Below are 26,549 nucleotides of genomic sequence, written 5' to 3'. Positions count from 1 at the left end.
ACTCATGCTCTGAGACCTTTTTCCACACTCTGCCACCTCACCATCACAGAGGTTGGTATTTTCCGCGGCAGAGTCTCCTCAAGCCGTGTCCCTTCCTCACGGTTTCCACAGATACTTGTGCGTGCTGGGGAGGCTTTGTCGCAGCGGCTGAAACCCGGAGGGCACCCAGAGCATCGAGCAGAGGACGGGACGGGACGGGACTGGAGGGAGCAGGAGGAAGGGGAGCGAGGGTTTCTCCCATCCCGGGGTGGGCGCAGCCGCGCGGCGGCCAATGGAGCGGGAGCGCCGCGTGTGCTGGAGGAGCCGCGCCCGGCGCGGGGCAGCTGCGGGGCCGCGTCGGGCTGCGGGGCCGGGCCGAGCTCCGGGGTCGGGCTGACCTCTGGGGTGTGCGTGTGCTGGGAGAGGTGCCGGGCTGAGCTCCGGGGTCGGGCTGACCTCTGGGGTGTGCGTGTCCCGGGAGAGGTGCCGGGTCGGGCTGACCTCTGGGGTGTGCGTGTCCCGGGAGAGGTGCCGGGTCGGGCTGACCTCTGGGGTGTGCGTGTCCTGGGAGAGGTGCCGGGCTGAGCTCCGGGGTCGGGCTGACCTCTGGGGTGTGCGTGTGCTGGGAGAGGTGCCGGGCTGAGCTCCGGGGTCGGGCTGACCTCTGGGGTGTGCGTGTCCTGGGAGAGGTGCCGGGCTGAGCTCCGGGGTCGGGCTGACCTCGGGGGTGTGCGTGTGCTGGGAGAGGTGCCGGGTCGGGCTGACCTCTGGGGTGTGCGTGTGCTGGGAGAGGTGCCGGGTCGGGCTGACCTCTGGGGTGTGCGTGTCCCGGGAGAGGTGCCGGGCCGAGCTCCGGGCTGTGCGCGGCCGGGAGCGGAGCGCTGCGGGGCAGGGAGCGCGCCCCTCCCGCAGTAAAGCCAGCGCCCGGAGCGGGGGCGGGGTGGGTCGTACCAACCCCCCCGCCGTGGTCTCCGCCGCTAATGCCTTTTCTCTGCTGCTGCGCAGGAGTCCCTGCGAATGTAAGTCACCTGCCACTGCCTCCAGCAGGAAGGAGGTTAATCCCATTGCGCGGCTTAGCGGCCCTCCCGCCCGCAGGTGAGGCGGCCGGAGCGGTGGGTGCCGCGGACCGAGCCCTGCCCGGCCCGGCCCGGCCCGGCCGGCCCCCGCCTGCCCAGCATGCCCGGTGAGTACCCCCATCCCGCAGCACCGCCGCCCGGCTTGCCGTGAGCAGCCTCTCGGGGCTGGCGGGGACGATCGGCAGCGCAGCCTGGAGCCCCCGGGGCTTTTGCCCTTCTCATATCATGTCCCGGTGCGGGCGAGGGTCTGCTGCTTTCTTAGCAGCAGAGTGCTGTGCTGTAATGAGCAGCTCCGGAGGAGGATTTTAACTGTCTGGGTGATGGAGGAAATAGGTGAACTCATTTATGTGTTCTGCTTGTATGTACAGCTTGGCCTGCTTGGGTCTCTGCACGCTTTCCTGGTGGATCCCCAGGGTGACAGGCTGGGGCTGGCTGTCTCAGGCTAAGGCAGATTCCGAGAAACCTTTCTCATGCCCCTTCTTACACAGCAGTGGTGTTGGTCTTAATCAGTTATCCTTAAAGCCGTGAGGTACTGGTTTTAGGGCATCACAGGGGGTAGGTGCAGGTGCTGTTCTGGCTCTTGAACACACACAGCTTTTTTCCTTTTTTCTCAGTTTTGAGAGCAGCAGCTCCCACAAATCTTGGTTTACTGAACCATTTGAAGGGTGTCAGTTATCTGTCAGTCTGATGGATCCCAAGTTTGAATTCATGTATGTGGCACTTCAGCACTGGGAAGATGCAGAAAGTGAATCTGCAAATGAAAGGATTAGAGCATTGTGGTTTCATTTGGTTGAGGGCTCTTTTTGTTTGTTTGGTTTGGTTTTTTGATTTTTTTAAATTTGATTTTTTCTTTTGGTTGGAAGGATGGTATGGAAAGATGGAAAACATCTAACTTGATATATACCATGAAGTTCCCTGTGCTGGCTCTGGATTTCTTAAGCAATTATTTCTAATAATTATTACCAATTATTACTCATTTTCAAACTGGTGTATTACTGTTTTGGGACTAGTTTTGAGTGTTATGTGTTATGCTTGTTTGCATCTTATGATATTGTTGCATTTGAGTTTTCATGAGGATCATTTGCTATCTGTTGAATAACAACATTGCAGAGTCTTGAAACAGAATGCAAGTTTTTAACTGAAAGCACATAATAAAATCTACAAAGAACTGGAATCAAGTGCTCTTCCAACACAAGAGCAGTAATTCTGCCTACTAAACTTCAGTATTGTTTTAATAAAAGATAAGAGAGAAGCTGGTTTTGAATGAGGCAGAACTTCATTAGGCCAAAAGAAATATTGTATGCCATTGAATGTCAATTTAAATTCTGTTATAAAAAGGTCTGTGTAAAGTGTTTCTTGTTTATCTTCATTAGGAACATCAATGTTTCTGGTATTGGATCTAAGAAAGCATGGGAATTAAAACTGCCAGCTGTCATTTGTTTACTAGGGCAAGAACTGCCTCTGCTGGAAACTTGCATAATAACTTTTGGTAGGGCTCAGGTTATTTTCTGACACTATTGTTCATTTTATCTACTTGTAATAAAATATTTCTTGATTGCTTATAAGGTTGTGGGTGTCAGGAGGAGCAGAGCTTTTCATTCCAGGGTATGGCTGTGCTAGGTCAGAGAAGTGAGAAGCCTACAGCTTGTGTTCTCTTTTTAGCAGTCTACCGCACCTTCACAGGGTGTTTCTGGGGGAAGATCCAGAGAATCCTTCGTGTGGGAGAGGGAGTAACAGAACTGGTGTCAGGAAACTTCGTGCTGTGGTCTGGAGCTGTGTCATTGTCACCTGGGATTTCAGAGAGCTGCTTGGCTCAGTGGGTAAAGGTCGAGGCTGCAGCCCGCTCGTCCCACAGATTGTCTCTGGAGTGGAAGGGGGGAGGTGACAAGAGAGCAACAGATGGTATCAGGGAGGAATTTAGGAAAGTAGCTGTACAATGTTGGTTAGTATGAATGGCACTGGGGACCTAAACACCCTGTTGGAGACTTTTAGCTATTGATTTATCTGCTCTTATTTTTATGCATAAGATGACAATGTGTAATTTAGAATGTTCTTACAGGAAAATCATAACATAGGAGTGTCTGGTCTCCTGTTGCCTTCTTGCAGGGGGCAGCTTGGCAAATTTGAATTGTTAATTAGGAGCTACAGCTGGACTAAATCTATCATTCCTCTGTCTATCAGAAAAATATAATTTAAAATCTATATCTGATGGATTGTGAAAAAAACCTCCCTATCCTAATTAAACTTGTCTTGACGTTGGAAGGTGCACTTGGGTCACTCGGAACTTGTTATTATCAGTCACTCCTGATTCTCAAAATGGGTATCTGGTGTTTTTTAATTCTCTTTTTCTCTTTGAACATGAAAGTGAGCACCACCCTGTCTGCTCTGTTCATATTCTAAATAAACCTTTTAAGTGCCCTAGAATTAGTTTCCACGCCTGTCAAAGAATTTTGCCTCTGGCAGTATCATAGGTATTACTTCTATGAATAAGTAGCATAAAAGTTGGTGATCTTGGCTAAAAAAGCTGTTACAAGTTCCACATAAGATCACCCTGACTGTAGTAGTTCACATTACTTTTGCTGTCTCTTCTGTGTAGCTGCAGAGCAGATTCTAGAATAACTCAGTTAGTGAATTCTTTGAAGATCCTTGTTTTGTTCTAAGAAAATATTGTTAGGTAATAAAACTGAGGAGACACTTCTGATGATAATGACTTCTCAATTTGCATCATTATGTGCTTTGTGGTAATCCAGGCAAGACAAATGATCAGATTTATAAATTCATATTACAGAGTTTAAAAGGGATTCTAAAAATACACTTTCTTTTCTCATAGTTCACTTATAGCCAGTGGTATTGTATTAGCCATAAGGATCCACAACTTGAAAACAATTTGCTTGAAAACTTAATACCCTAAATAGTAGGTGTTGTCCACAAAAAAATCTTACTCTCATTCAGCACAAAGAATTAAAGCTATGCTTACTGGTCTCCTAGATGCTTCAAAAAACAAAAACAAAAGCAAAATCCAAAAAAAAAACCAAAAAAACCACCAAACCAAAAAACAGTTGCAATAAATTTAAATATCTACACCTCTGGCTTTCAAACTTAAAGAAGATTTGCTCTTTTAAAGTCAGTGAGTGAAACTCTGTGTACAGTAGATTTAATGTTTCAGCTAAATGGAAACTTTCAGGTAAACCATTTACTTACAAAAATGTATATGAAAACCTGACCCTTACTTTCATTTATAAAAATAAAATATTGACTTATTAGGCTATATTCCAAAGAATTTTATAAACAAGGCAAGATAAATAACACTTGAAAACAAGGTTTAGATGAAAGGAAAAGTAATGATAAAATATTTTTGTTTTAAACCTCCAATGGTTCCTTTATGAATTAGTGATGCCCCTGTATGATTTTAAAATCATTAGGATTTGCTTCTCTCTTAACACCAGAAATATTTTAATGTTAAATATTTTCAGTCAATAATTTGATTATCTATTCAATTATCTCTATGATGGTTCACTGTATTAAGAAGGCTGTAACATGTATCCCACATCTGATTCTCAAAACAGACCCTTAGTTTCTGTTCTTTGTGAGGTATCAGCAAGAGTTTCTTGGAAGCAGCAGTTGTTTGGCAGTTTGCTTCCTTGTGGTTATGACCACAGAGGTACAGGGCAAGAAAGCATTTGGAGGAAGTGGTAATTTTCCATACCAGTTTGCTGAACCATTTAATGAGTAGTTTGTGTATTTTTCTATGTATTACTGAAGTAAAGATTCAGCTTCTGTAGCCAAAAGAATTTGGAAAAGTCATGTGAAGATTGTGCTCAGTTTTGTGGTTGTTATTTTAAACTGTATTTTAAGATTGGAACTCCCCCTCATTTCACAATTTGGTCTTTTTATATTAACCTAACTCCCACATTCCTCTCAGTAGTTGTTTTATTACCTTTATTTGGCTGAAGATTCTTGTTGTCTAACACAAAACTGCTTTGCTTTCCTGACCGTTTTCATCTTTTCAGAATAAATTTTTTGCTGAAGTAGCCTTCAGCAGTTTTCTGGTTTACATTGATTTTTTGGGATGCTTATATTTATTCCTTTAACCCTCTGGGAAAACTGCAGTAGGAGCAGTTTACTTCACATCTGTTGTTTTAAAGCAACTCCTTATTCATTGATTTCTGGAACACCTATAACTGGCTTGAGCTGTTATTATAATGGGACATTTGAAAGTTCAATTCTTCATTTGCTTTGTCTGGAAATTGTGATTAGATATGTTACTGGATTTTACTCAGCTGTGAGTTATGCAAATTGTTTTAAGTTTGGGTGGATGATTCGGGTTTTTTTGGCCAAGTCTGACACTTTCTGGGATTCTTCTGAGGTGCAGGGGATGTGTGGCAATGTCAGCAAATATAAGGTATGTGTGCTTCAGATGAAGCTAGCTGGCTGGAGATAAGTGAAAAAGTACAAAACGTTGGGGGAAAAGGCAGTACAGCAGTGGGCCTGTGTTTTGTTCCGGATTTGGAGGATGTGAAAAATAAAAATGCTTAGTATCTGTTAGCTTATCGTGGGCATCAACCATACTTTACTGCATATCTCAGTGACAGGGGCTAGAACTCATTCATTTTGGCAGCCTCTGGCTGAGGCAGCCATGAGGTCATTTGTTGGGTTCTCTGCAACTAGTTCTGTGAGATTCTTTCCTAGTGTTTCTCACAGACCCTGGAAACTGTATGACAGGTTGTTTATGTTGGTATTGTTTGGTTGTTTTAATTTATTTAATGCAATTGCCTATCCCTTAAGGTGATGGTAGTTCTAAACAAGTATTTTAACACAAGAGTTGATTGAAGTTTCAGTCGAGCTCAGTGGAATTCCTCTTCATTTGTGTGACCATCTGTGTGACCTGCTCATCTTGTTCTGGTTAATTTTGCAGCCTACTGTGTATCATCCTTCTGCTCCAAGGAGGCCGTTCACCTTGTTCAGTTATGGGTTCTCCCCAGGAGAGCTCTGACAGTGGTGGTTCTGTCACAGGGCAGAGCTGAAGAAGCAGCCCCTTATGATCATGCCACAGGAGTGGTATCTTTATAAAATACATTTTCTTCTGTTATGCAGGAGTGTAGGTTGCTTTCTTTTTTATCTTAACTTGTTTCCTCATGTGTTTCCTGACAATAAGGAACCCTTCTAAATTCTCTGGAGTTACTTGATGTAGGGATTTTCAGCTTCTGGGGGGTGTACTGATCTTGGTAGGAATTTCTCTGCACTTGTTCAGCCAGCACCAGGTACCCCAGTACAAAGAAGGCAGAGCAAAAATAATGTTGGGTTGATTCAGTGGCATTATGGAAAGAACATTTCTGGCTAATACTCAACATCTTGTTCTTTTCCTTAGCTTTTGGCACTGTATAAGCAAGAACATCTTCCTTGTTGGTTATATTATACTATGTTAATTAAATATAAAATCTAAATATGTACAGATCAGCTTTTTTGACTGACGTTGTATTTCGGCAATAAGACCTAGGGAGTTATCTGTTTAAGGCTAGTGCAAAAATTTTATACCTGCTATTGTGTAAATCAGGTAAACAAAAATAATAAACATCAGAAACATACATTCTGCATTCATGTTCACTGGGTTTTCTATTCAATTGTGACTTTTGAGGGGAGTCTCATCACAGGAATGGTTGTTATAATCACAATATGGTTTGTATAAGCCACAGACTGTTGTTTTTCTGGAAGAGGAGGGAGCAAGCTAAAAGGGCTTACATTAAAATTGTAAAGTGACTCTTCTGAGTATTTTTTTGCAGTAACAGATCAAGCCTTTGTGACCCTTGCTACTGATGATGTGTACTGTCAAGGTGCTCTTGTTCTTGGACAGTCATTGAGGAATCATAAGACATCCAGAAAATTGGCAGTTCTAATTACTCCAGAGGTTTCCAGTGGGATGAGGTAAGTATGAATGTGCATTTGGAGATTTAAATAGTGAAAGAATAAGCAACAGCATAAAAGATTTTAATAGGTTTCTGTGAATTTCACAGCAATATGCCTAGAACTTCCCTCTTGGCTAGTGATTTCTAAGAGGAGTTTCAAATAACATCCATTATAAGCTCCTAAGCCTACTAAGAATTCACTTGCAGAAGTAGAGCTTGTGGCTGGAATTTGTCTTATAATTGAGAAGCTGAAAATTTGGAATTAAGCTTTCAGTGTCTTGCACTACTCTTGTTTTTCTTCCGGTTTTTTCTCTCTTAGAGCAAAATACATAACCAGCTGTGACATCAGAACTCTCCATAAACCTAAGGGCTCAATTTCACAAGACTAATGTTCTCTAAAATATTGGTGCACAGCTATCATGATAAGAAATTAGGGTTTTTTTTCTTTTTTGTATAAATCACTTTCCAATTTGTGTTGTGATTCTGCAGGCACTGCAGAATAGCATTTACAGAAATCTTATTAAGTCTGAACTCAAGCCGTGTTACTTGGAGGGCTGTGACACTTGTTAAAAGGCATGCCATGCCATAGCAACTTAAACTCTTAGATCTGCTATGTCTTAGGAAGTGTGCAAGCTTCTATTTTCTGTATGCTATGTGAAGGTGTTTGCAATGCATCTGGCTCAAGAAATAAATGTTCACATTTTTGCTATGACTGGATGCACAAAAATCTGTTTTTACAGACTTTCAAAGTATGGACATTGTCAAAGCACTGTAATCTTCCTGAGGGAATACTGTATCCATTTGATGCATGGGTGGATACTAAGTCTGTAATTCTTTTCATGTCCATTGAGTGGGAAGAAAAGAATTTATAATATGTATTTTAAATCAAGGATAACATTAAAAAAAAAAAAAAAGCAGATCACTGAAATAAACTTCTAATAATCTGTACTTCATTTAGTTCTTTGCCAGTTAGTTCCTGTTCCTTGAAGATCAATCAGGCAAAAGCTAAAGACCCTGATATCTGGATTTCAAACAGCACAGGCTTTCTTTTTCTGTGTTTGTGAGGCATTGAGGACTTAGATTATAATCATCTAGTGTAAGTAAATAAGCTGTGTTTTAAAGACTTCTTTTTCTTGCTTCCAGAAGGAAAATTAGCTACTTTGGTGTTACCTTTAGAATTCCCATGAAATACATGCACAGAAAAAAAATGTTTAGCTTAAAGTCTCATTTGAGATGCTGCATAATACTGAGGAATTATTTATGGTGAGCAAGTATATATGCACCTTATACAAGGTGCAGTTTTGAAACAGTGTTTGCTTGGGCACATTAGGTACAAATGAGTGTGCCGCCAGTGCGTGCTTCATCCTGTAGAATGCAGAGGGGACACGATATGGTGCTGTTCTTTGGAATCGGTTGTGCAGGATGGAAGCTGCTTTAATTTCTGTTGGTGTTTCCATAGGAGATAAGTGACTAGAATAAGGATTGTTTTTTCCTTCAAGCAGCAGCTCTCACTTTTGAGATGTGCTGGCCCCATAGTTGAGGAGACAATGTTTTATGGCCTGATAGCTGCCTCTTCAGTAGGCTGTTTCCAAAGGCTTTTCTCTTCTGACTTCTTACTCTAAGCAATCGATCTAGCTTTGGTTATTGTCATAATTAATGTCATGCTGTGTGTCACCGTTTTCGTGCATGAAGTGAACTCTGATGAACTTGTCTAAATCCCCTTCTTTGTCTCCACTGCTCTCTCTGGTAGGTCGGTCCTCAGCAGCGTATTTGATGACGTGATCGAGGTGGATGTGCTCGACAGTGCTGACTCAGTCCATTTGGCTCTGATGCAGAGGCCAGAACTGGGTGTAACCTTCACTAAGCTTCATTGTTGGACACTTACTCATTACAGCAAATGTGTCTTCATGGATGCAGACACTTTGGTGAGTGGAGAGGGAGCCATGGAAACATTTGTGTCTGTCTCTGATTGTGGGATGCTTCCTTGCCAGGCAGCCTTCAGGCCTGTGAAGTGACCAGATTTGCTGGCGGTCACAAGGTCGCAGGAGCCCCATCCTGGCACATTTTAGTTATTTCTCACAGTTGTGCTGGCTGCATAAAAATAAATTCAGTTTGGAGAGTAGCCTCAGGACTGTCCTAAAAGAGATCACAAACTCTATGTACTGGGTCTTCTGGCAGAAGTTTAAAATAGATCTCTCTCAAATACTTTTGTTTGGAATTATTCTGTCAGGAAAGGAGGATGGTTTTAAAATAGAAAAAAAAGAAGTTCCAAACATTATTTTTTTTAAAGTTTTTAGATGTATAGAGATAAAAATGGTCATAATTTTGGTGAGGACAATCATGTCAGCCTTCCCTTTTGCTTTCATGGCTCACTCTGAAAGACTGGGATGCATTTTAATTTAATAGGATTGTATTTGAATTAGAAACCAAATTAAGTTCTTGAGGAGGAATGCTTATGATTTCTTGCTCTACATTAATGTTAAAGGAGGAAGGCAAATTTTTGTCTATTTAAAAAATTAAATTAAGTAATTTTACTTGTAAAAGATTTTCTTCTGTTTTTCACAGTGGCTGTGAAAGGTGCAGGTCCTGACTTTCACTGACTGCACAGCTGTCTTTCCACAAACTTTCTCTGCCTTAACCTGATTGATTTTCCCACTTCCTTGTGAAGCTTAAAAGAACACAGAAAAGCAAATCTCTGAACTAAAGTAACATCAGAAAACTGGCAGCAAGAGACAGACTTTCTACTACCTTTATTCAGTCTGTTGCTTACTAAAATGATTTAGATTCCCAATTTTCATTCAGTTCTGTTGTAGTTATCAAAAATAATGGACTATGGAAAGGTGAGTTAAGAAAGAAGGAAATTGTGTGTTTTCATGGTATAATATTTAAAGGGACCTTGGATGGTCTCCAAGCTTCATGAAATAATTTCACAGGCTTTGCATTTTATCAGAGAAATCATGGGGAATCACAATTAATGTTGCCTTATTATATCAAAAATAGAGGTTCTGACCTCTAGCATATTTTACAATGGCACTGCTTTTATGCTTTGCAAGCCACGTACTAGGCCAAACTGTCAATTTACTCCATTGGTACTAATTTGACAATGCTTGCTCTAAACAAACATTTTTTTTTCTCTTTTCCTGCTCTCCGTAAGGTACTTTGCAATGTTGATGAGTTGTTTGATCGAGAAGAGTTTTCTGCAGCTCCTGATCCTGGCTGGCCTGACTGCTTCAATAGTGGTGTCTTTGTGTTCCAGCCCTCCCTGAAGACTCACAACCTGCTGCTCCAGTTTGCTGCTGAACATGGCAGCTTTGATGGTAAGGAGCAAGGTGTAAGGAATAAAGTGCAAGACAGTTTCCATGCTATCAGGCAGAATAGAGGAAGGCAGGAGTTCTCTGGGCTCTGTGTAAGAATTCAAGGTGCAGAACTTTGCCTCTTAGACTGTATTTAAGACCTGTTGACTCACTCTGGGCTGTGCTTCCCAGAAAATGGCACTGAAGAGAGATTGTGTCTGAGTCTTGTTCGGTTAGTTTTAGTTTTGCTGTCTGGCTTAGGAGACAGAAATACATCTGATCTTCAGTCTTCTGCTGTGAAGGAGACCAGACACTATTCCTTCCTTCTTATATTACAATAGGACTTCATTTACACTGAGCTTGCATCGGAGTGAATCAAGTATTATTCACTTGTACATGCTCATATGGCCATATTTTCAAGTCCAAGTTGGAGTCCCATGAACACACCAATCTCAGTCCCCAGTCTCACTCCCATCCAAATTTTGATACAGATTTTAGTGTACGCATGTTATGGTAATACTGTTTTATGTATTCTTTAGGAGGTGATCAAGGCTTGTTGAACAGCTTCTTCAGCAGCTGGGCAACAGCAGATATTGGCAAACACTTGCCTTTCCTCTATAACCTGAGCAGCAGCTCTGTATACACCTATGTTCCTGCTTTCAATCAGTAAGTAACAGCACTTCTGTTAAGCTCTGTAGTTTGTTAAAGAACATCCTTTTGTAAGAGAGATTAATAATGACATATTCTGTTAATTAAAAATTACAGTATCACAAATGATCTTATATAGAAACCATGCAGTGGAAGCTTAAATTTGATGTGAATGTCTGGACACAGGGAGAGTCCCAGAGTTGGCTATACTGTCTTTTATGTTCTTTCAAAGAAGCTTCTTTCATTTTGTCAAAATATAATTACTTTGGCATTAGTTTACTAGTTTACAAGCTTACTTTTAAGCTTGTTCCTTTGTTCTCAAGTAATTTCTTAGAGAAACAATTGGCATTGCTTAAACTTTTTGAGGCAGTCCTTAGTCCTTCTATGAAATGAAATTTGTGCTACTAATTATATGATTCCAGACAGCGCAGTTGAGAATGCTATCTGATAAAGGGCAAGTTGGATTTAGGGTGTTGTGAATTTCTGTTCCAGTTGCACAATACACTCTTGCTGGAAGATGAACTTAGGCCAGTGTATTTATTAGTAATTTTTAATATGGGACCAGTAATACCCAATTTTGGTGATTAAATATTTGAAGTGATATGTATTTTTTTTGTGAATAGAGCATGAAGGAGGACTGGAAAGAGTACTGCATGAGCCTGTCAGTTTCCTTCATGAACTTTTCTACTGGAATTAGCAGCTGGAAGCAAATGACAATATAACTTTTTGTTTTCTGTATGTTAAACAAGATGAATTAAACCAGGAAGATAGAAACAAAATATTACTACATATAATCTCATATGTGTTGCTGTTGCAAAATGTTAAATTACCTCACCTGTAAGCATGTTTATTCTAGAAGTTTATATAAGCTAAAAAATATTTTATGTATAGACCTGTATATTTGATCTCTGCAGTTTTGGCAGGGATGCCAAAGTTGTTCACTTCTTGGGAGCAACAAAGCCCTGGAACTACAAATACAACTTTCAAACAAAGAGAGTTATGCAGGATGGAACCACCTCTGGATCTTTTCATCAACTGTCATTTCTTGCCCTCTGGTGGAATATATACAGTGCCAGTATATTGCCTTTGTTGGAAAAACTTCAAAAGATGGAAGAATCAGAATCTGAGGAATGCAAGGTAACTGAGAAGGAGTTAGTGGGAATATGTTGGAATCGAAACCAAAACTTCTGAAAATTGGTAAAGGAAGAAATTATATTATGTGGTGGGCTGACTCTGGCTGGATTCCAAGTGCCCTCCAAAGCCACTCTATCACCCTCCTTCTGAGATGGACAGGGGAGAAAAAATGTAAGGAAAGGCTCATGGGTCGGGATAAGGACAGGGAGATATCTCTCACCAGGTACCATCAAAGCTGAAACAGGTTGACCTTCAGGAAACTAATCAAATCTACCAATTTAAATTGGACCAGATAAAATTTACCGATTACCAATCAAATCAGAGTAGAGTAACGAGAAATAATCCCAAATTTGGAACACCGACTTTAATCCCTCACTTCTTCCTGGGTTCAACTTTACTCCCTGTTTTCTCTGACTCCCCCCACCCCTACCAATGGCACATGGGGATGGGGAATGAGGCCTGTGGTCAATTCATTACATGTTGTCTCTGCTGCTCCTTCCTCCTCCTCAGGGCTTGAATTCCTCACACTCTTTCCCTGCTCCAGTCCCTCCCATGGGAGACAGTCCTTCATGGACTTTCCCAACATGAGTCCTTCCCATGAGCTGTGGGATGCAGTCCCTCAGGGACTGCCTGTGCCAGTGTGGGTCCCCTATGGAGTCACAAGTCCTGCCAGCAAACCTGCTCCGCTGCAAGATCCTTTCTTCATAGGCCCAGTGGTCCTGCCAGGAGCCTTCTCCCCAGTGGGCTTTCCATGGGGTCAGAGCCTCCTTCACATCAACCTGCTGTGGTGTGGGGTCCACCATGGGGTGCAGGTGGATCTATACTCCACCATGGACCTCCATGGGCTACAGAAGGACATCCTGATGCACCATGGGATGCAGGGCTATCTCTGCTCTGGCACCTGGAGCACCTCTTCCCCTTCGTTCTTTGGTGACCCTAGTGCATGCAGGGTTGTTACTCACACATCTTCTCGCTCCTCCCTCTGTCCAGTTGCAAGGAAACTCCTTCCTCCTTCTTTTAAGAAGGAGGGTTTTCCGCCTTCTTAAATTTTATATCCCAAAGACACTGCCACCATCACTGATGAGCTTGGCCTTGGCCAGTGACAGGCCCATTTTGGAGCCACATGGCATTGGCTCCATTGGGTGTGGGGGAAGCTTCTAGGAGCTTCTCACAGAAGCTACTCCTGGAATCACCCTGCTACTAAAACCTTGCCATGCAATTCCAATATGTATGGGAAAACTTAGTATCTGTTGGTTGGTAGAAGTGTCCAAAGTAGCCATTTAGGAAGGATTTCTTGCACTATCTGCCTTCCCAAGATATCCTGCAGCCATCTTCTTTATTGATAAAGTTTTTATGGTAATGTATATGCATACAGAATATGATACAAATGAGCCAGAGAAGGGATAATCTGGCCCATGAAACAAACAGACTCTTGTTTTTCTTGTCGCTAAATTGATGTAGACCATCTAACTAGCTCTTGAACTGTAATAAAATTTACCTTTTCAGAACTACATTATAACTTGTTTTATGAGGTCATAACAAATAAATCAGGTTTCAAAAGCAGTGTTAATTGCATTTAAGATGTTATGTGCAGTACTCCTATGTTATCAAACATTTATTGATCTCTGTGCTTTTTTTTTCCAAAGCAAAAGCAGCAGTGTGCTTTTCACGAATAGAATAAAAAAAATCTGTTTATAAATAGATGATTTCTAAAGAGACCAGTAACATAAATAAATGTGTAGAAGTACCATTTTTAATTTTGTATCCAGACATGACAAATTAGATCCCATTTATGCATATGCAAATATTTTCTTAATTTCTTGTAATATTAAATTATTAACATAATTGAACTAATTGCATAGTCCTCTTAAGATCAGTTGAATATTTACCATCAAAGCCCCAGAGAATAATTTGGCTTGTTAACCTCATAACAAATTGGAAAGCAGAGGAAGGAATAAGTAGTTTTTGATCTTATACTTTAATTTGCTTTAATTTTTAAGGCATTGTGTATTAAAGAAATACTTCAACTATGGTAATTGAAGGTGGAAATACCTGTTGGATTTACCTCATGATGCTGGTGTACCTACGAGTGCAAAAAAGCAAAAACCTAAACTGCAGCATGCTCTAAATCTAGGACCATATACTTTTTTTGCATTAAGTTATTCCTTAAATGATGAAAACCCTCTAAGGAGGTGCAACTGTTGTAAATAAGTTATTGCCGTCCTGAAAAATTGTATTTCAGTGGTGAGATGTTCTTGTTTTCATTAGCACGCTTTCAATGGAGTTGAAGTTACCCTGAAGAAGGTCAGTCCTTACGTGGCCAGCTCTCTACAAAAGCCTGAGCTCCCGGAGCAGACAAGTGAAGTAAATCCCACAGCATGCTCACCCGAGGAACTTGCTTTCAAAGCTGTGAGTGTGTTGTACATTATTATATGCAGAAACAAAGTCAAATTATATACTAAGAGGAGATTCTTTCATTATGCTTCTGATCTGGAAAATGGTATCCTCAATTTAGCTGTAGCAATTGAATTTTCTCACTAGCATTAAAAGCAATCTAAAGCCTATTTATTATCTTTAATCTTTAGTTATGCATGTATGATGTGTCTAGAAGTTGAAAGAGTTTGCTTTGCATTTTAGAAAGAGGTTGTTTATTGAAAGTTGTTAAGTTCTTAATCAAATGTAATATAAAAAAATTTGCTACCAAAGTAATTTTTTGAATATTAATATTTTTGTGAATTAATATGTTTAAAACTATAATCCTTTCTATCATTCCTCTGCAGAAAGTTTTTTCCTACAAGTCTTGACCCAGAAAACTGTTTCTCAAATTTCTGTGACTTGAGCAAAAAGGAGAGCCTTGAAAAATCCACTGATTAATATTGCATTCTTTCTGCTTCTTTTGTCACTTTTCTTGTATTTGTGTGTTTCTGTTGCACTGAATCTCCTTATTTTATGCAGGAATTAAGTTGGACATAATAGCACAATGCCTCTGCAGGTGTAAGGCATTACATATTGCATGATAAACCATATTACACTATGGTACAACTGGGAGAAAATAAAATTAGTGTTCTAATGTCATCTCTTGTAATTTGTGAACTACACTCTAGAATGATGAAGACAACTTTCAAGATGTTCTTTCCTTCATTTCTTTAAGCTATAGTTACTCTATAAAGTAAAACTCTAATTTTCCTTTCCCATTTCTACCCTGCATCCTCCCCCTTCTTCCCTTTCCCTTACGAGTCTGAAGGAGCTGAAGGAAAACTGCAAACCTTCCAGTTCCATAACTTAAGAATAATTTATCTGTAAAGGATGTATTTTCTTGTGTGCCTTATGCATCTGACTTCATTGGAAAGGAGTAAAATAAATAGGGACACATTATCAGGATGTTTGTTTGTGGTAAAAAAAAATCATGATGTTCACCTAAAGCAGTTTCATTAAAATTTCTATTAGTATTTTAATTACTAGGATTGGCTTATCAGAAGACCATATTAGTTAGAAAGTAATAGCCTGGTTCCCTTCTTACTTAAGAGTACCATCGTTCCAGTTTTTGTTGCCCAGCTTCAGTAGTCTTGTGGGATTGTGTTGGGGGGAAAGACTTTTGAATTGGGTCCGTCTACTCATTTATGTTTTGCTATCTGTCAAAAACAAATATTAGGGACAATATATTTTGGGCAATCTATTTTACCACTGTTTAGGAATACTTTGTTCTTTTCTTATTTCAAGCTTATGTGAGAGTAAGCTATAATCCTGAAATGAGATTTTTCTTGTTGAAGTTTGGCCTCATGAATGGTAGGAATCATGAATGGTAAGCTTGCTTCCCAGGCTGTATGTGTAGTCACTGAAAAATGAGAGCCACTTTGAACATATTTTAGGATGAGATGAGCTGCCCTCTGGAGGTACTTATCCTAGATTGATTGTAGTAGGAGCTTTGATTCAATGCCATTTTTGATAGCTAAAGCTGGGTGACTTGAATTTTCTCCTTGGTGATAATGTGCTTCCTTGCTTTCCTCCCATCCATTGCTTTACCCTCCCCCAAGACTGAAAGTGATTGTATTGTATTGTATGAATTCTCATGAAAAGGAAATTATGAGAAAATATTCTCTTAATAAAACCTCAGTGGCTGTATTTTAGCAACCTGTGTATGAAGTTGAACCAAGAGATTCTAACGTCCATTCCTCTGAGCCTGGCAGACCTTCAGAACAACCTGTATTTCAACCTGCATTTCAGAAAACCTCAGAAATGGTACATGTAGCTTTGTGCATTGAACATCTGTTGATAACTGCATGTGCGTCTTTGCTGCCAACATAATTTTAGGAAAGCTCTACTAATTATAATGCAATGTGCAAATAAATTCCTTAATCTTTTAGCTCTGTAATTCCTTAAGTGTTTCCAATACTGTGTTGTGATCCTTTTCTAGTTTTCAAAACTTTGAGTTTTTAAATGTGTATTTTCCTGTGCTAACACCCGAGTAATCAATGTATGGTGTTAATTTTAGTTCTCCTATACTAACACAAGCAAAGCTGTCTGGTTATTTTGTGTTTGTTAGTTCTGTTGTGTTTTGTTTTGTTGTGGGTTTTTTTGCTTGCTGAAGTGATGTTTCCAAGCAAGTGGGAAGGGAACATGCAGGAGCCTGAGTGACTAGGCTTTCCTTTGTGATCTTGCACTGCATTTATAGATAGTTGTACATGTGGGCAGTGTGGCAACAGGGGCAGACTTGGTGTTGATGGGGTTGACAGGATGTTAAGGATTTGTGAGGTACATAACACAGCTGTTTTCCTAATGAGGTTTTTTGTATGATTGCGAAACACTGTAGTGAAATACTTTAGGACTGAGAAGCAAAACTGTAGCTCCTGTGCAGCCAGGGGTGTTTGGGCCCCAGCTAAAATTCTTAATTTCTAAGAACATTGTGATTCTGGTCATCTTGGTAATGGCTTCCAAAGCTGTTGATAAAACTTGATAATGATAAAGAAAGAACTCTTCACACCTTACTGCATGTTGGTTGTTTGAAATACCTTACCTTGTCTTCCACAAGTCCTATGCCTTATCTGCCCCAAACTCACAGATGTAATGGATATTCCAGGGCATTTAGGCAGGTTAAGACATTGATTCCTGCCCATGAACTCTATTCTGAAATGTTTTTACCTTGAATTTGAGAAGACTTCACTAGAAAGCCATTCTTGTTGATTTCAGTTTTGTTTACAACATGAGATGGGTTGTTTTCCCATGAGCCTCTTTGAGTAGTACTGAAAGCAGGTTTTTAGTGGCTGCCTTGATTAGTCCTTGTTATTTTTCATCTTTATTACAGGTTGTAATTGTTGGGATGTTCCCTTTTTTGCTGGCATTGGTCAACTGGGGACACAGTTTTCCTTTTATGTGGTAGAAATTATCACTAATAATGTGTCTTCCATTTGTGCACCTATGATGACTTGACTTTGAACCAGCATTTCTAATTTTGGAGTGTCATTCAAAATGGACTAGCTGTTGGTATAATGAACAGTGTCCATATTTTGAATTAATTTATTAAACAATGTGTCTCACATCTGCTAAATAATATTGATCTCACTGGAGTTCAAATAAGAATAATTACCAAAAATTCTAGAAATGTATGTTTACATGAAAGCCTAGAGACAAGATTTGAACAGGTAAATTATAAATTCTTCATTGTAGCAGGTATTCTACTCTAACCAGGCAGTATTTGTAATATTTTCATTGTATTGTTGCTGAGTATGCCAAGATCTGGGTTAAGATCAGTAAAATAAATGTTTGATATATTCAAAGATGCCATGGAAAGTAGTAAAACCATGGGAAAATGAGGTCACATTATCAAAACAAGAGTGAACATTTGAATATTGTTTATTTCATTGTTTTAACTTGGACTATACAGTGCAGAAGTTTATCATTTAAGGTTTAACGTCACAATATTGAAAAAAGAAAAACCAAATGACTGTTTTCCCACTCTTTTTCTTCTTCCCACAGAATGAGGTTGCACATTTTGTTTCAGAGCTGTCTATTCACTTCAAACCAGCAAAACCAGCTCCAGAAGATGAACGGAGAAAATGGGAGGAAGGGCGCATGGACTATATGGGGAAAGATGCTTTTGAACATATCAAAAAGAAATTGGATTCATTTTTACACTAAGACAGGGTGTACTGTTATGCCCATCTGATTGATTTCTTTATAAATGCAATTCTTGAATACTTGGCTGTCTTAACCAGTTTAGCTGTCAGCAGTTAGATTATGGATCCTCAGACATTCTTGGGGGACCTTACCAGATACAGAATCAGGTATTAGGTTTTTATAGGTTTTTAACTGATAAATGTGCCTGGACATTATTGTTACATGTGTCTCATCTTCGTTGTTCTCACACAGTGCCTTCTAAAGAATAATGAATGGTACCTTTCTGAGCATGAACTCTCATGTATTTATCACTCTTCCCTGATGCACCCAATCTGCAGGTACAGTCATGTGTAGGAAACATGTTGGAAGTTGAGATTGTTTTGGAAGTTGAATTTTTCCCAAACTGAGATTATTCCCAAAGTACATTCAGAAATTGCTTTAAAGTATTTAAATATAAAGAACTTATTCTTGAAACCAAATTAACACCTTTTAGGGTGACCATGATGTAGACTTCAATATGGGAAAGAAGTGATGAAATCCTGGACTCATAGGAGTCTGCAACAAAACTTTTTAATTTAAACACATTTAGGAGTAGAGGAACTTCAGACTTCATCTGAGATCAATTGTGGATGCTCTACCCAGTTATAGGCAGCTGCTCAGCTCCATAACTAGTGTGAGGAAGCATGGTTTAAAACTCTTTAGGACAGATTGATAATGTATGTTCACTTTTTATATTGTTGCGATAGGATACTGATGTTTTTAAAGATATTGTAAGCTTTAGTTGCATATTCTGAGTTGTGTAGTCAGAAAAAAAAAGCTGACAGTATGGCGTAAACCTTCTGGTGCTTTTTATAAATTTGTTTACAATACTTCAGACTGCAGCTGATAAAGGCCTTCTTTGGCTTAGCATTGTTGCCCCATCCTGCAGGCAATTTGAGTGCAACTGAAAACAAAATTGGCACTTGTTTTAGTAAACAGGCCCTCTGAAGATCTTTTAACAACAGCTGTGTGTGGGAAGCAATAAATCTCTGAATTCCAAATTCCAGAAAAAAATCCACTGATGAGACTGCATTATATTAAGGACAGTTATGGGGCAATGTTTTGTGTATTTGTGTACTTAACTTTGACTTATCTCAGTGAGTTTACTTTAACAAACAAGTAAAATACTTTTTTTCAAAGCAAAACAACTTTTAAAGAAAGAGTCTTGACATTTATGCTAATATATTAATAGATTTGACACTTGTTTGTGACCTTGCTCAATATTGGAATAAGAATTCTGCACTGATGTTGCAGGACTTGAAACGTTTTTGTCTAAATACATCACAAATTTTGGCAGAGAGATACCTAATGAAATATCGTGGCAATTCTGTCTGAAAGCAATGATGTACCATTATGCATAGATGCTAGCAGGAAAAACGGAGAGCAGGATAGGAGGGGAGAAGAAAATCTTATTTCTTTTCCCTCCTATCAAAAAGGATAAGAGGGTAGGGCAGGGAATAAATGCACAAAAAAGGAAAGGAATGAAAGAGTCAAAAGGTCCCTTAAAAGAAGAAAAAAAATCTTTCAGTATCTTAGAATGACTTCCTAATGTTCAGGTTAGTGAATTTTCTTTCACGTTTGTAGGATATTTCTGATTTTATCTAGTTCCCGTTTTTCCTTAAACTCTTAAATGAGGAATCCCTCTGTTGAATACAAGCTTCTAGGTCAAGTGAGGTGTTTAGGGGCAGCAGAGAAATTGAGAACAGCTCTCCCTCTGCCTAACCTTGGCACCCTCGCTAGCCTGTGTTCCTGGGTAGGCGACCTTCGCACATTAACACAGGTAGGTGTGTTCTACCTCTTGGTGCTGTGGCCCAGTGCAGCAGCTGCAGTGTGCCCTTACTCACGTGGCATTTGGTTATCCTTGTTTCTTAGTGATCCTCATGCACTTCTGAGAAAGTCCTCTGTTTAATAAACACTGTTGCTAATATACTCCTAACAGCTTTTGAAGACTACATAAAGCTGTAGCCAGCAACGTGAACTCATGCTTCATGCAGATGTACTTTTTATATTGACTGCTAGATCTTATTTCAGATCATGGAAGAAAAGTTACTGATATGAAGTCAGTAACAGAAAGATTTTAAAAATAGGCATATGAATTTAGTCAAATGTGTCATTGAGTACATTTCAAACTGTTAATATGTACAATGGTAATCTGTATGGCTTATACAATGTTTTGCAAAGAATTGTAGTACAATACTGTAATGGAAATAAAAGAAATGGAAAAGACATATGAAGTCATGTGCTTATCAGATGATGAAGAGCTATAGGTTGTTTATATTATGCCAGGGAATATTACTTGTGAATAACTAGTTACTTTAATTTCTTTTTAAAATTTTATTTAATTACTTTTGAGACATTAGCATTACCTGCTGAGCAGAATTAAAAGTTGAGAGTAATGATTATTTCTACAGACATACATAATAATCATGTTTAGGATCTCTTGAGTTAGCAAACAGTAGTTGGTTTGTTGTATTTCATGGAAAAGTATAGCTGTTAAGAGCTCTGCCCTAATTTTTGTGTCCTGTCTTCACACACAAAAAATTGAACTAGTTACTGGCAATGTAGTGTTGCAGTGGCTTCTGGCACACAGCTGCTGCCACCAGGGTGTGAAAAGGGAGAATTTTGTATGTGAATCCAGTGCTGTGCTTCAGGCAGCATTCTGGGCTTTTATGGCCATCAGTTCTGAAATCCTGGGTCACAGGCAGCTCTGAGGGGTGTTATGGGCTGCCTGTGGCCATGAACCACAGTGCTGAGTCGAAATTTGTCTTGAGAAAAAAAAAAACCTACCAAGCTTCCCCTGCAATTTTTTTCCAAGTGTGGTATAGCCTCAAGTATTTTAAGGGTAAAGAAAGTTAAGAAATGTAAGCTTTTTGGTGGCACTATTCATCTTTAGACAAGGCCAGACTATGATTTACTGTTGTGGAGTAGACTTTGTATTTAGAGAGGAAAACTTGTGTTTAAAACAAAACATGCTAATTATTCTGTCATTTGCTTGGAGTTATTCACCGCCTTTTATTTGCCATACAACAATTTTATTGGGTGCTCTTCGTGAATAAGAAGGAGATAGTGTGGGTGCGCCACAAGGAAAATTCTTGAAAATTTTAGACGTGGGTTAATGAACTTTCCTAGCCTACAGGAAAAGGAGATTGGTGTTCTTGAAATATCCCTTTATTTACTGTCTAGTGTTTTGTGAGGATATTTCCATCTGGGTTGTTCTTGGGAAATAAGTTTTTTTTGTCTCTCTATATAAGTCAGCTCACACGAATGATTTTTCTAAAGCTGGTACTTGTAAAAATGCTTTGTTTTGTTTGGTTTTCATCACCTTGATTTTTCTATCCATGAATGGGAGGCTGGGTTAGTAGCAGGTGCTCGAGACTTTTGTGTGCTCCTTTTAAACAGCTTGGTTTTCACCAGTAAGTAGTCTGCAGTGTGTCTGTTTATTCCTTAATGGATATTATTCTGTTGCTTTCCTAATCTAAACTGTTTTGATTCCTATGACTTTGAACATAACATTAAATGGACCTGTTTTCTTAATTTATAGCTCATTAATTCAAATCTCACATTCCAGTTTCCCCCCCCTTTTTTTTTATTATTTTGGGATTTTATTTCTGTGGTTTGAATTTTTGTTGGTTTGGGGTTTTTTGCTTGTTTGGTTGATTTTTTTTTTAATCAACCAACCCAATATATGAGATTAAATGCATAGTAGTAAATTTTTAAAGAGCCTCCAAAAATATGTGTCAGTTAAGACTGCTTACTGAAGTAGTCTGTCTTGTCAGTATATTGGTTGCAAAATGTTTCAGCTAAAATTCTGTTCATCCTAAGTTGGATGGCTCATAAATAGTTTCTTTTGTACTAAAAATTAAAAGCAGTGATACTCAAGTTATATTTTGCATCATTGTATAAACTTTCATTTTGTAATAACATCATACCATAATTATAGCAAAGGTAGCTAAAAAATACAGTAATATATAATTGATTTAAACTTATAAATAATAATTGCTAGAAAACTGAGAGTTATATTAATAAAGGGGAAAAATACAGTTGCAAGAACTTTTTTCTTGAAATTTTCTCTGACTGCTGTCAGAACTCTTTCAACTTCAATAAGCTGGAGGTATAAAATCCCTAAAATTCGAAGACATCCAGTCTCTTAGTTGTAATTATTTTAATACTTTTCAGGATGGCATAACATTGACTGCCTTGGAGAAGTGTTTGTTCAATTTTATGGCACTGTGCGTCATTCTGAACAATGATAAATACATAAAACAGACAATTTGTTTATTTTAGAGCAATGAGATTTTCAGAGCCTTCTCATAGGATTAAATACTTGGAACAGAACTAATCGCATGCCATGGATGGGTACCTGTTTTGTTTAGTTTAGAGGGTATTTTTTTTCTTTTCAAACCTCCATAAATTCTTTCTGTTTCCAAACCTTTTATTTACAGCTTTTAGACAAACGGCAGAGCAGAAGCCAGGGTTGTTTGGATCCTCTAGTAACCCCATTTATCTCAACATGGGGACTTGCAATTTTTTTTTTTAAGTTTTATTTTCTGGCATTCAAAAAGTCTTGGTAATGCAGTAGTGAGGTAATTCAATAAGAAACAAGCTTTTGAATAAATCTGAGTTTTTTCAATGGAGTTGATTAGGTGTAACATTACAATCAAAACATCCTGTAAAAGTCTTCCAGGGTTGTATTGAGTTCCACACTATATATATGCCTCTGTGTGTGTATATTAACCTACAATCTGTCATGAGCAAAAGGTTTGTGTTACTCCTTGGTCATTTATGTAAACACCTCTCAAATTTACTCAGAGTTCTTGGGAATTTCAAGCTGGATAAATGTTGAGCTCAAATTGCTTTTTTGCAGTTTATTTGTTACAGAACTATTTTGCATCCTTAGAAGATGGGGTCTTGTGATCTGTGTGCTGGCATTGAGTCCCAGCAGGGAGCAAAGCAATGTGTCTAATATTTAAACATGGTGAAGTGAGGCTTCTTAGAAGCTTATTGTCTCACTCCTGTGAGACTTGACAATTACTCTGTTGAGTCAGTCTAATGCAACAATTCCAAATGTCATTTAATAATGATCAAACGAGTTAAGTGGAAGTCAGCTTCATACAACATGAATGTCAAACATTTACACAGTACAACCACAGCTCTTTCAGTAAAACTAACTTCATTTGTTACAGAGTAATACTGCTCTCTCTATGGTGTCTATATTAAACCATGTGTAGGCACATTCTTGTATGGCTTGGAAATTGGCCAGTTGTGTCAGGTTTTCCTAATAGGCCATTTTATGTAGTCCTTGTGCCTTGCTACAAAGGGACAAACCATGAGAAAAGAAGGGAGAAAGCATACAATTTAGGCTTTATTCTTGTATTAATATATTTTGAAAAATATCATTATAGATGATTTTTCAAGGAAACCTATGGAACTGAATTAAGAATTTCTTCCTTACAGTGTTATTCAAGAAGCTTTTGTGACAGAGTTTTTGCCTTCGAATGCATTTTACTCAAGTGTGATGTTGGGTTCATCTGCTTTATGGGGAATATACATCTGCCAGAAGATCAGAAGAGCAGCTTCTGCAAAGCTTACATGTTCTCTGTGTGCATTGTCTGCCCTCTCCCTCTCTCTGTGGGAAAAGCACATTCCCCTGTGCCTGGCTGAGGCCTCCTAACAGTTGACAAAAGCTGGTTTTCTATGCTGCCAGTCCTAATTTTTCCTCCTCCTGCCTGAAAGTGCCTGTGGTTTTCCACAGATGCTGGCTAAGATAAAATTATCTGTTTGGATGTCAGAAAGGTAACGTGGATATCTGTGTGACTCCTTAGCACACTCCTCTGACTCTATACAGCAGTTCAGCAAATTTAATTTTCAGAGGAATGAGGTGTTAGACCAGTGTTTAATGTTTACATTTATACAGGGTGATTTTTTTTACGCTGTGTTTAGAGATGGAGTTCTGCATCTTGCTGATGTACTGGCCTTCCTAGTCTGGCTTCCTAAAGTTTGGGTTTATGCTTGTATGCTGAGTGGGTGATTGAACACCATCCCACCCCCTGGTAAATGATCTCATCATGGCCCAGTGTGGGACTGGGCATGTTCTTGTGTGTAAGTCATAGAACATGCTGAGTTGGAAAGGACCCAGCAGGATCACTGAGTCCACCTCCTGGCCCTGTGCAGGACGTCCCAAGAGTCACACCATGTGACTGAGAGCATTGCCCCAGTGCTGTTGGAAGTCAAACAGGCTTTGTGCTGTGACCACTTGTATGGGGGAACCTGTTCAGTGCTCAACCACCTTCTGTGTGAAAAACTTTTTCCTGATACTTAACCTAATGATTGGAGTGGGTGAGTGGGGAAGCCAGTGAAGTGAACTGAGAAAAACTTATCCTTGTACTTAATTGATAATGTAGATGCTACTGAGCTGACTGGCTTGACAGCTTTTGGCTTTGTTCCCCACTGAGCAGTAGGATTTGCCCTCCATTTCTGAATCAGCCAACTGGCTTTAAAATGTGTGGTCTTTTATGTGATTTTCTCCCTGCATGAATCCAGTGAAATGCAGCTGCTCTGGTTTCAGTCCCTGTCAGCCACAGAGAAGTGTTAAATCTGACAAGTCTGTAGCAATGCTGGTGCAGATTTAAACACTATCAAGAAGAGAGAACAAACATATTTTTGGATACTTCTATTAAGTGTGACATTAAGGCATCCAATCAGTTCATTTTCATGCATGCCCTAAAATTTATGTGGAATGTTTTCCACATAACTTTCTTGGTGACCTTTTAGAGGAAAGGTGAAATGGCAAATAACCTGGAGAACTGCCTGGTCAGCATTTAAGAGACTTGCATTTGGTGCTGCATCATGGTCACAGCCTATGCTGTTTAAACAGCAGTGACTCACCACACCCCAGACTAGCACACTGAGGTGTAAGTCACCTGAAACACTGCACAGGGTGCATAATCCAGGCATGCACTCTCTTCTGTCCCAAAGCTGGTGAAAGGGATCTGCTGTGGCAACTCAGGAGCTGAGACAGGGACATGCTATGGGCCTTCTTATCTCTTCCTGCTTCTAAAAGGCAAAAAATGGCACACAGGCAGCCTTGGTCCTGAATAGAGCTACACAGGTGTGGCTCCTCGAGACAGCAAGCTTTAAGGAAACACGTCACCTGAAGTGCTTGCTCTGCAGCTCTTACCATCCCCTGATACTTTTTTAAGCCTGGGTGACCATTACCTGTATAGTAGAAATTTAATATACAGTGTTCAAGAAGACTTTGAAGTTTGAATCTGAGTCTCTTGCCCACAATCTACTTTTTTTGGGGAGGAAAAAATACAGGAACCTCCATTTGAAAATCTTATTTGACACAAAATCCCTGCAAGAGTATGGTTAGGATTATATCTTGAGAGATGAATTTATTTAACCTTAGGGCAGCAAGAGAGGATTAGGTATTTTAATACCCTCCTTTTTCCTAATGACTGTACAGAGTGCTGACACTTGTTTGGCTTGGGGAATATGACCTGTACACAGAAGTGATTAGACTGTGAGGTGAATTTTTTTTTAACACCTTCTACTGAAAATAGAGTGTTTTTTTCAAAAACAAAGACTATTTTTTCAGGAGGCATAATGGCATTCCTATGAAATCAGAGGCATTGTCACTCAAGTGGGACATGCAGGTTTATGAAGTGGTCTCGCAGATAGGTCCCAAATTTTGCGATCTTCTCAAGGCAGCGGGGTGATGATTTTCGATGCTCTCACAAGTGAGAAGACCTAACTACATGGAAAACAGTATAAATATCAGTAATAATTGTTGTGGTTTAACATTTCAGAATAGCTAGGTACTTTGCTACTGATCTTGAGATGTTAAATTTAGCTATCTAATTTTTTTTTAGCTATCTAATTTTGACTATACTTGTCAGTTCAGTCTTCCTTGGGAAATCTTACATGACAGACAAATGAATTTACAGATGATGAGGCAAAAAATTGCTGTAATTTAATAGGTGCTTATTTCTGAAAGGCCAATGCATTTCAGTATATTTCCAAATTGAATGTGCAATTTTATGTTTTCATTGTCATCACCCTTTCATTTTTGTGCAACAGGGTAATTTTCATTAAAAACATAAGGCCTGAACAGGGATACCCCCTTGGGCTCAGTCCTGTTCTCTCAACAAGCATATTTCCTATACTGACAACTTCTATTGAAAATTTGCTTGAATTGTGAGTAAGAAAAAAAATTTTGATTCATTTATTTGGTATTTAATCCTGAATTATTCACTTGAGGGATAGATTATACAGATGACCCCTAATTGTTTTTAAACCATAGCCTTACTTAATTTCTGTGGGTAGGAGAAAAGGTTGAAAAAAACCAATCCCTTTTAGTTAAT

General features: G+C 39.4%; 1 protein-coding gene across 6 annotated transcripts; it reads left to right on the top strand.

The window, feature by feature from the left end:
- Positions 1-1,283: 1,283 nt before the first annotated feature.
- GYG2 (glycogenin 2) lies at positions 1,284-20,414 on the top strand. Of its 6 annotated transcripts, none has more exons than XM_068182597.1 (9): positions 1,284-1,413; positions 6,836-6,977; positions 8,709-8,883; positions 10,113-10,197; positions 10,791-10,917; positions 11,814-12,036; positions 14,302-14,442; positions 16,162-16,272; positions 18,007-20,414. In XM_068182597.1, exons 1-9 carry the CDS (start codon positions 1,401-1,403, stop codon positions 18,166-18,168), a joined length of 1,179 nt encoding a protein of 392 aa, XP_068038698.1. In that variant the 5' UTR covers positions 1,284-1,400; the 3' UTR covers positions 18,169-20,414. The 6 variants fall into 6 exon arrangements, with proteins under 6 accessions (XP_068038698.1, XP_068038697.1, XP_068038700.1 ...); XM_068182596.1 differs by having other exon boundaries at positions 10,113-10,275; XM_068182599.1 differs by having other exon boundaries at positions 10,113-10,275; positions 16,148-16,272; positions 18,007-18,225.
- The last annotated feature ends 6,135 nt before the right edge of the window (positions 20,415-26,549 follow it).

The sequence above is a fragment of the Anomalospiza imberbis genome, chromosome 2 (genome assembly GCF_031753505.1).
Source record: "Anomalospiza imberbis isolate Cuckoo-Finch-1a 21T00152 chromosome 2, ASM3175350v1, whole genome shotgun sequence".
Classification (NCBI taxonomy): domain Eukaryota; kingdom Metazoa; phylum Chordata; class Aves; order Passeriformes; family Viduidae; genus Anomalospiza; species Anomalospiza imberbis.
The sequence above is the reverse complement of the archived record's forward strand: the minus strand, read 5'-3'. Positions and strand labels throughout refer to the sequence as shown.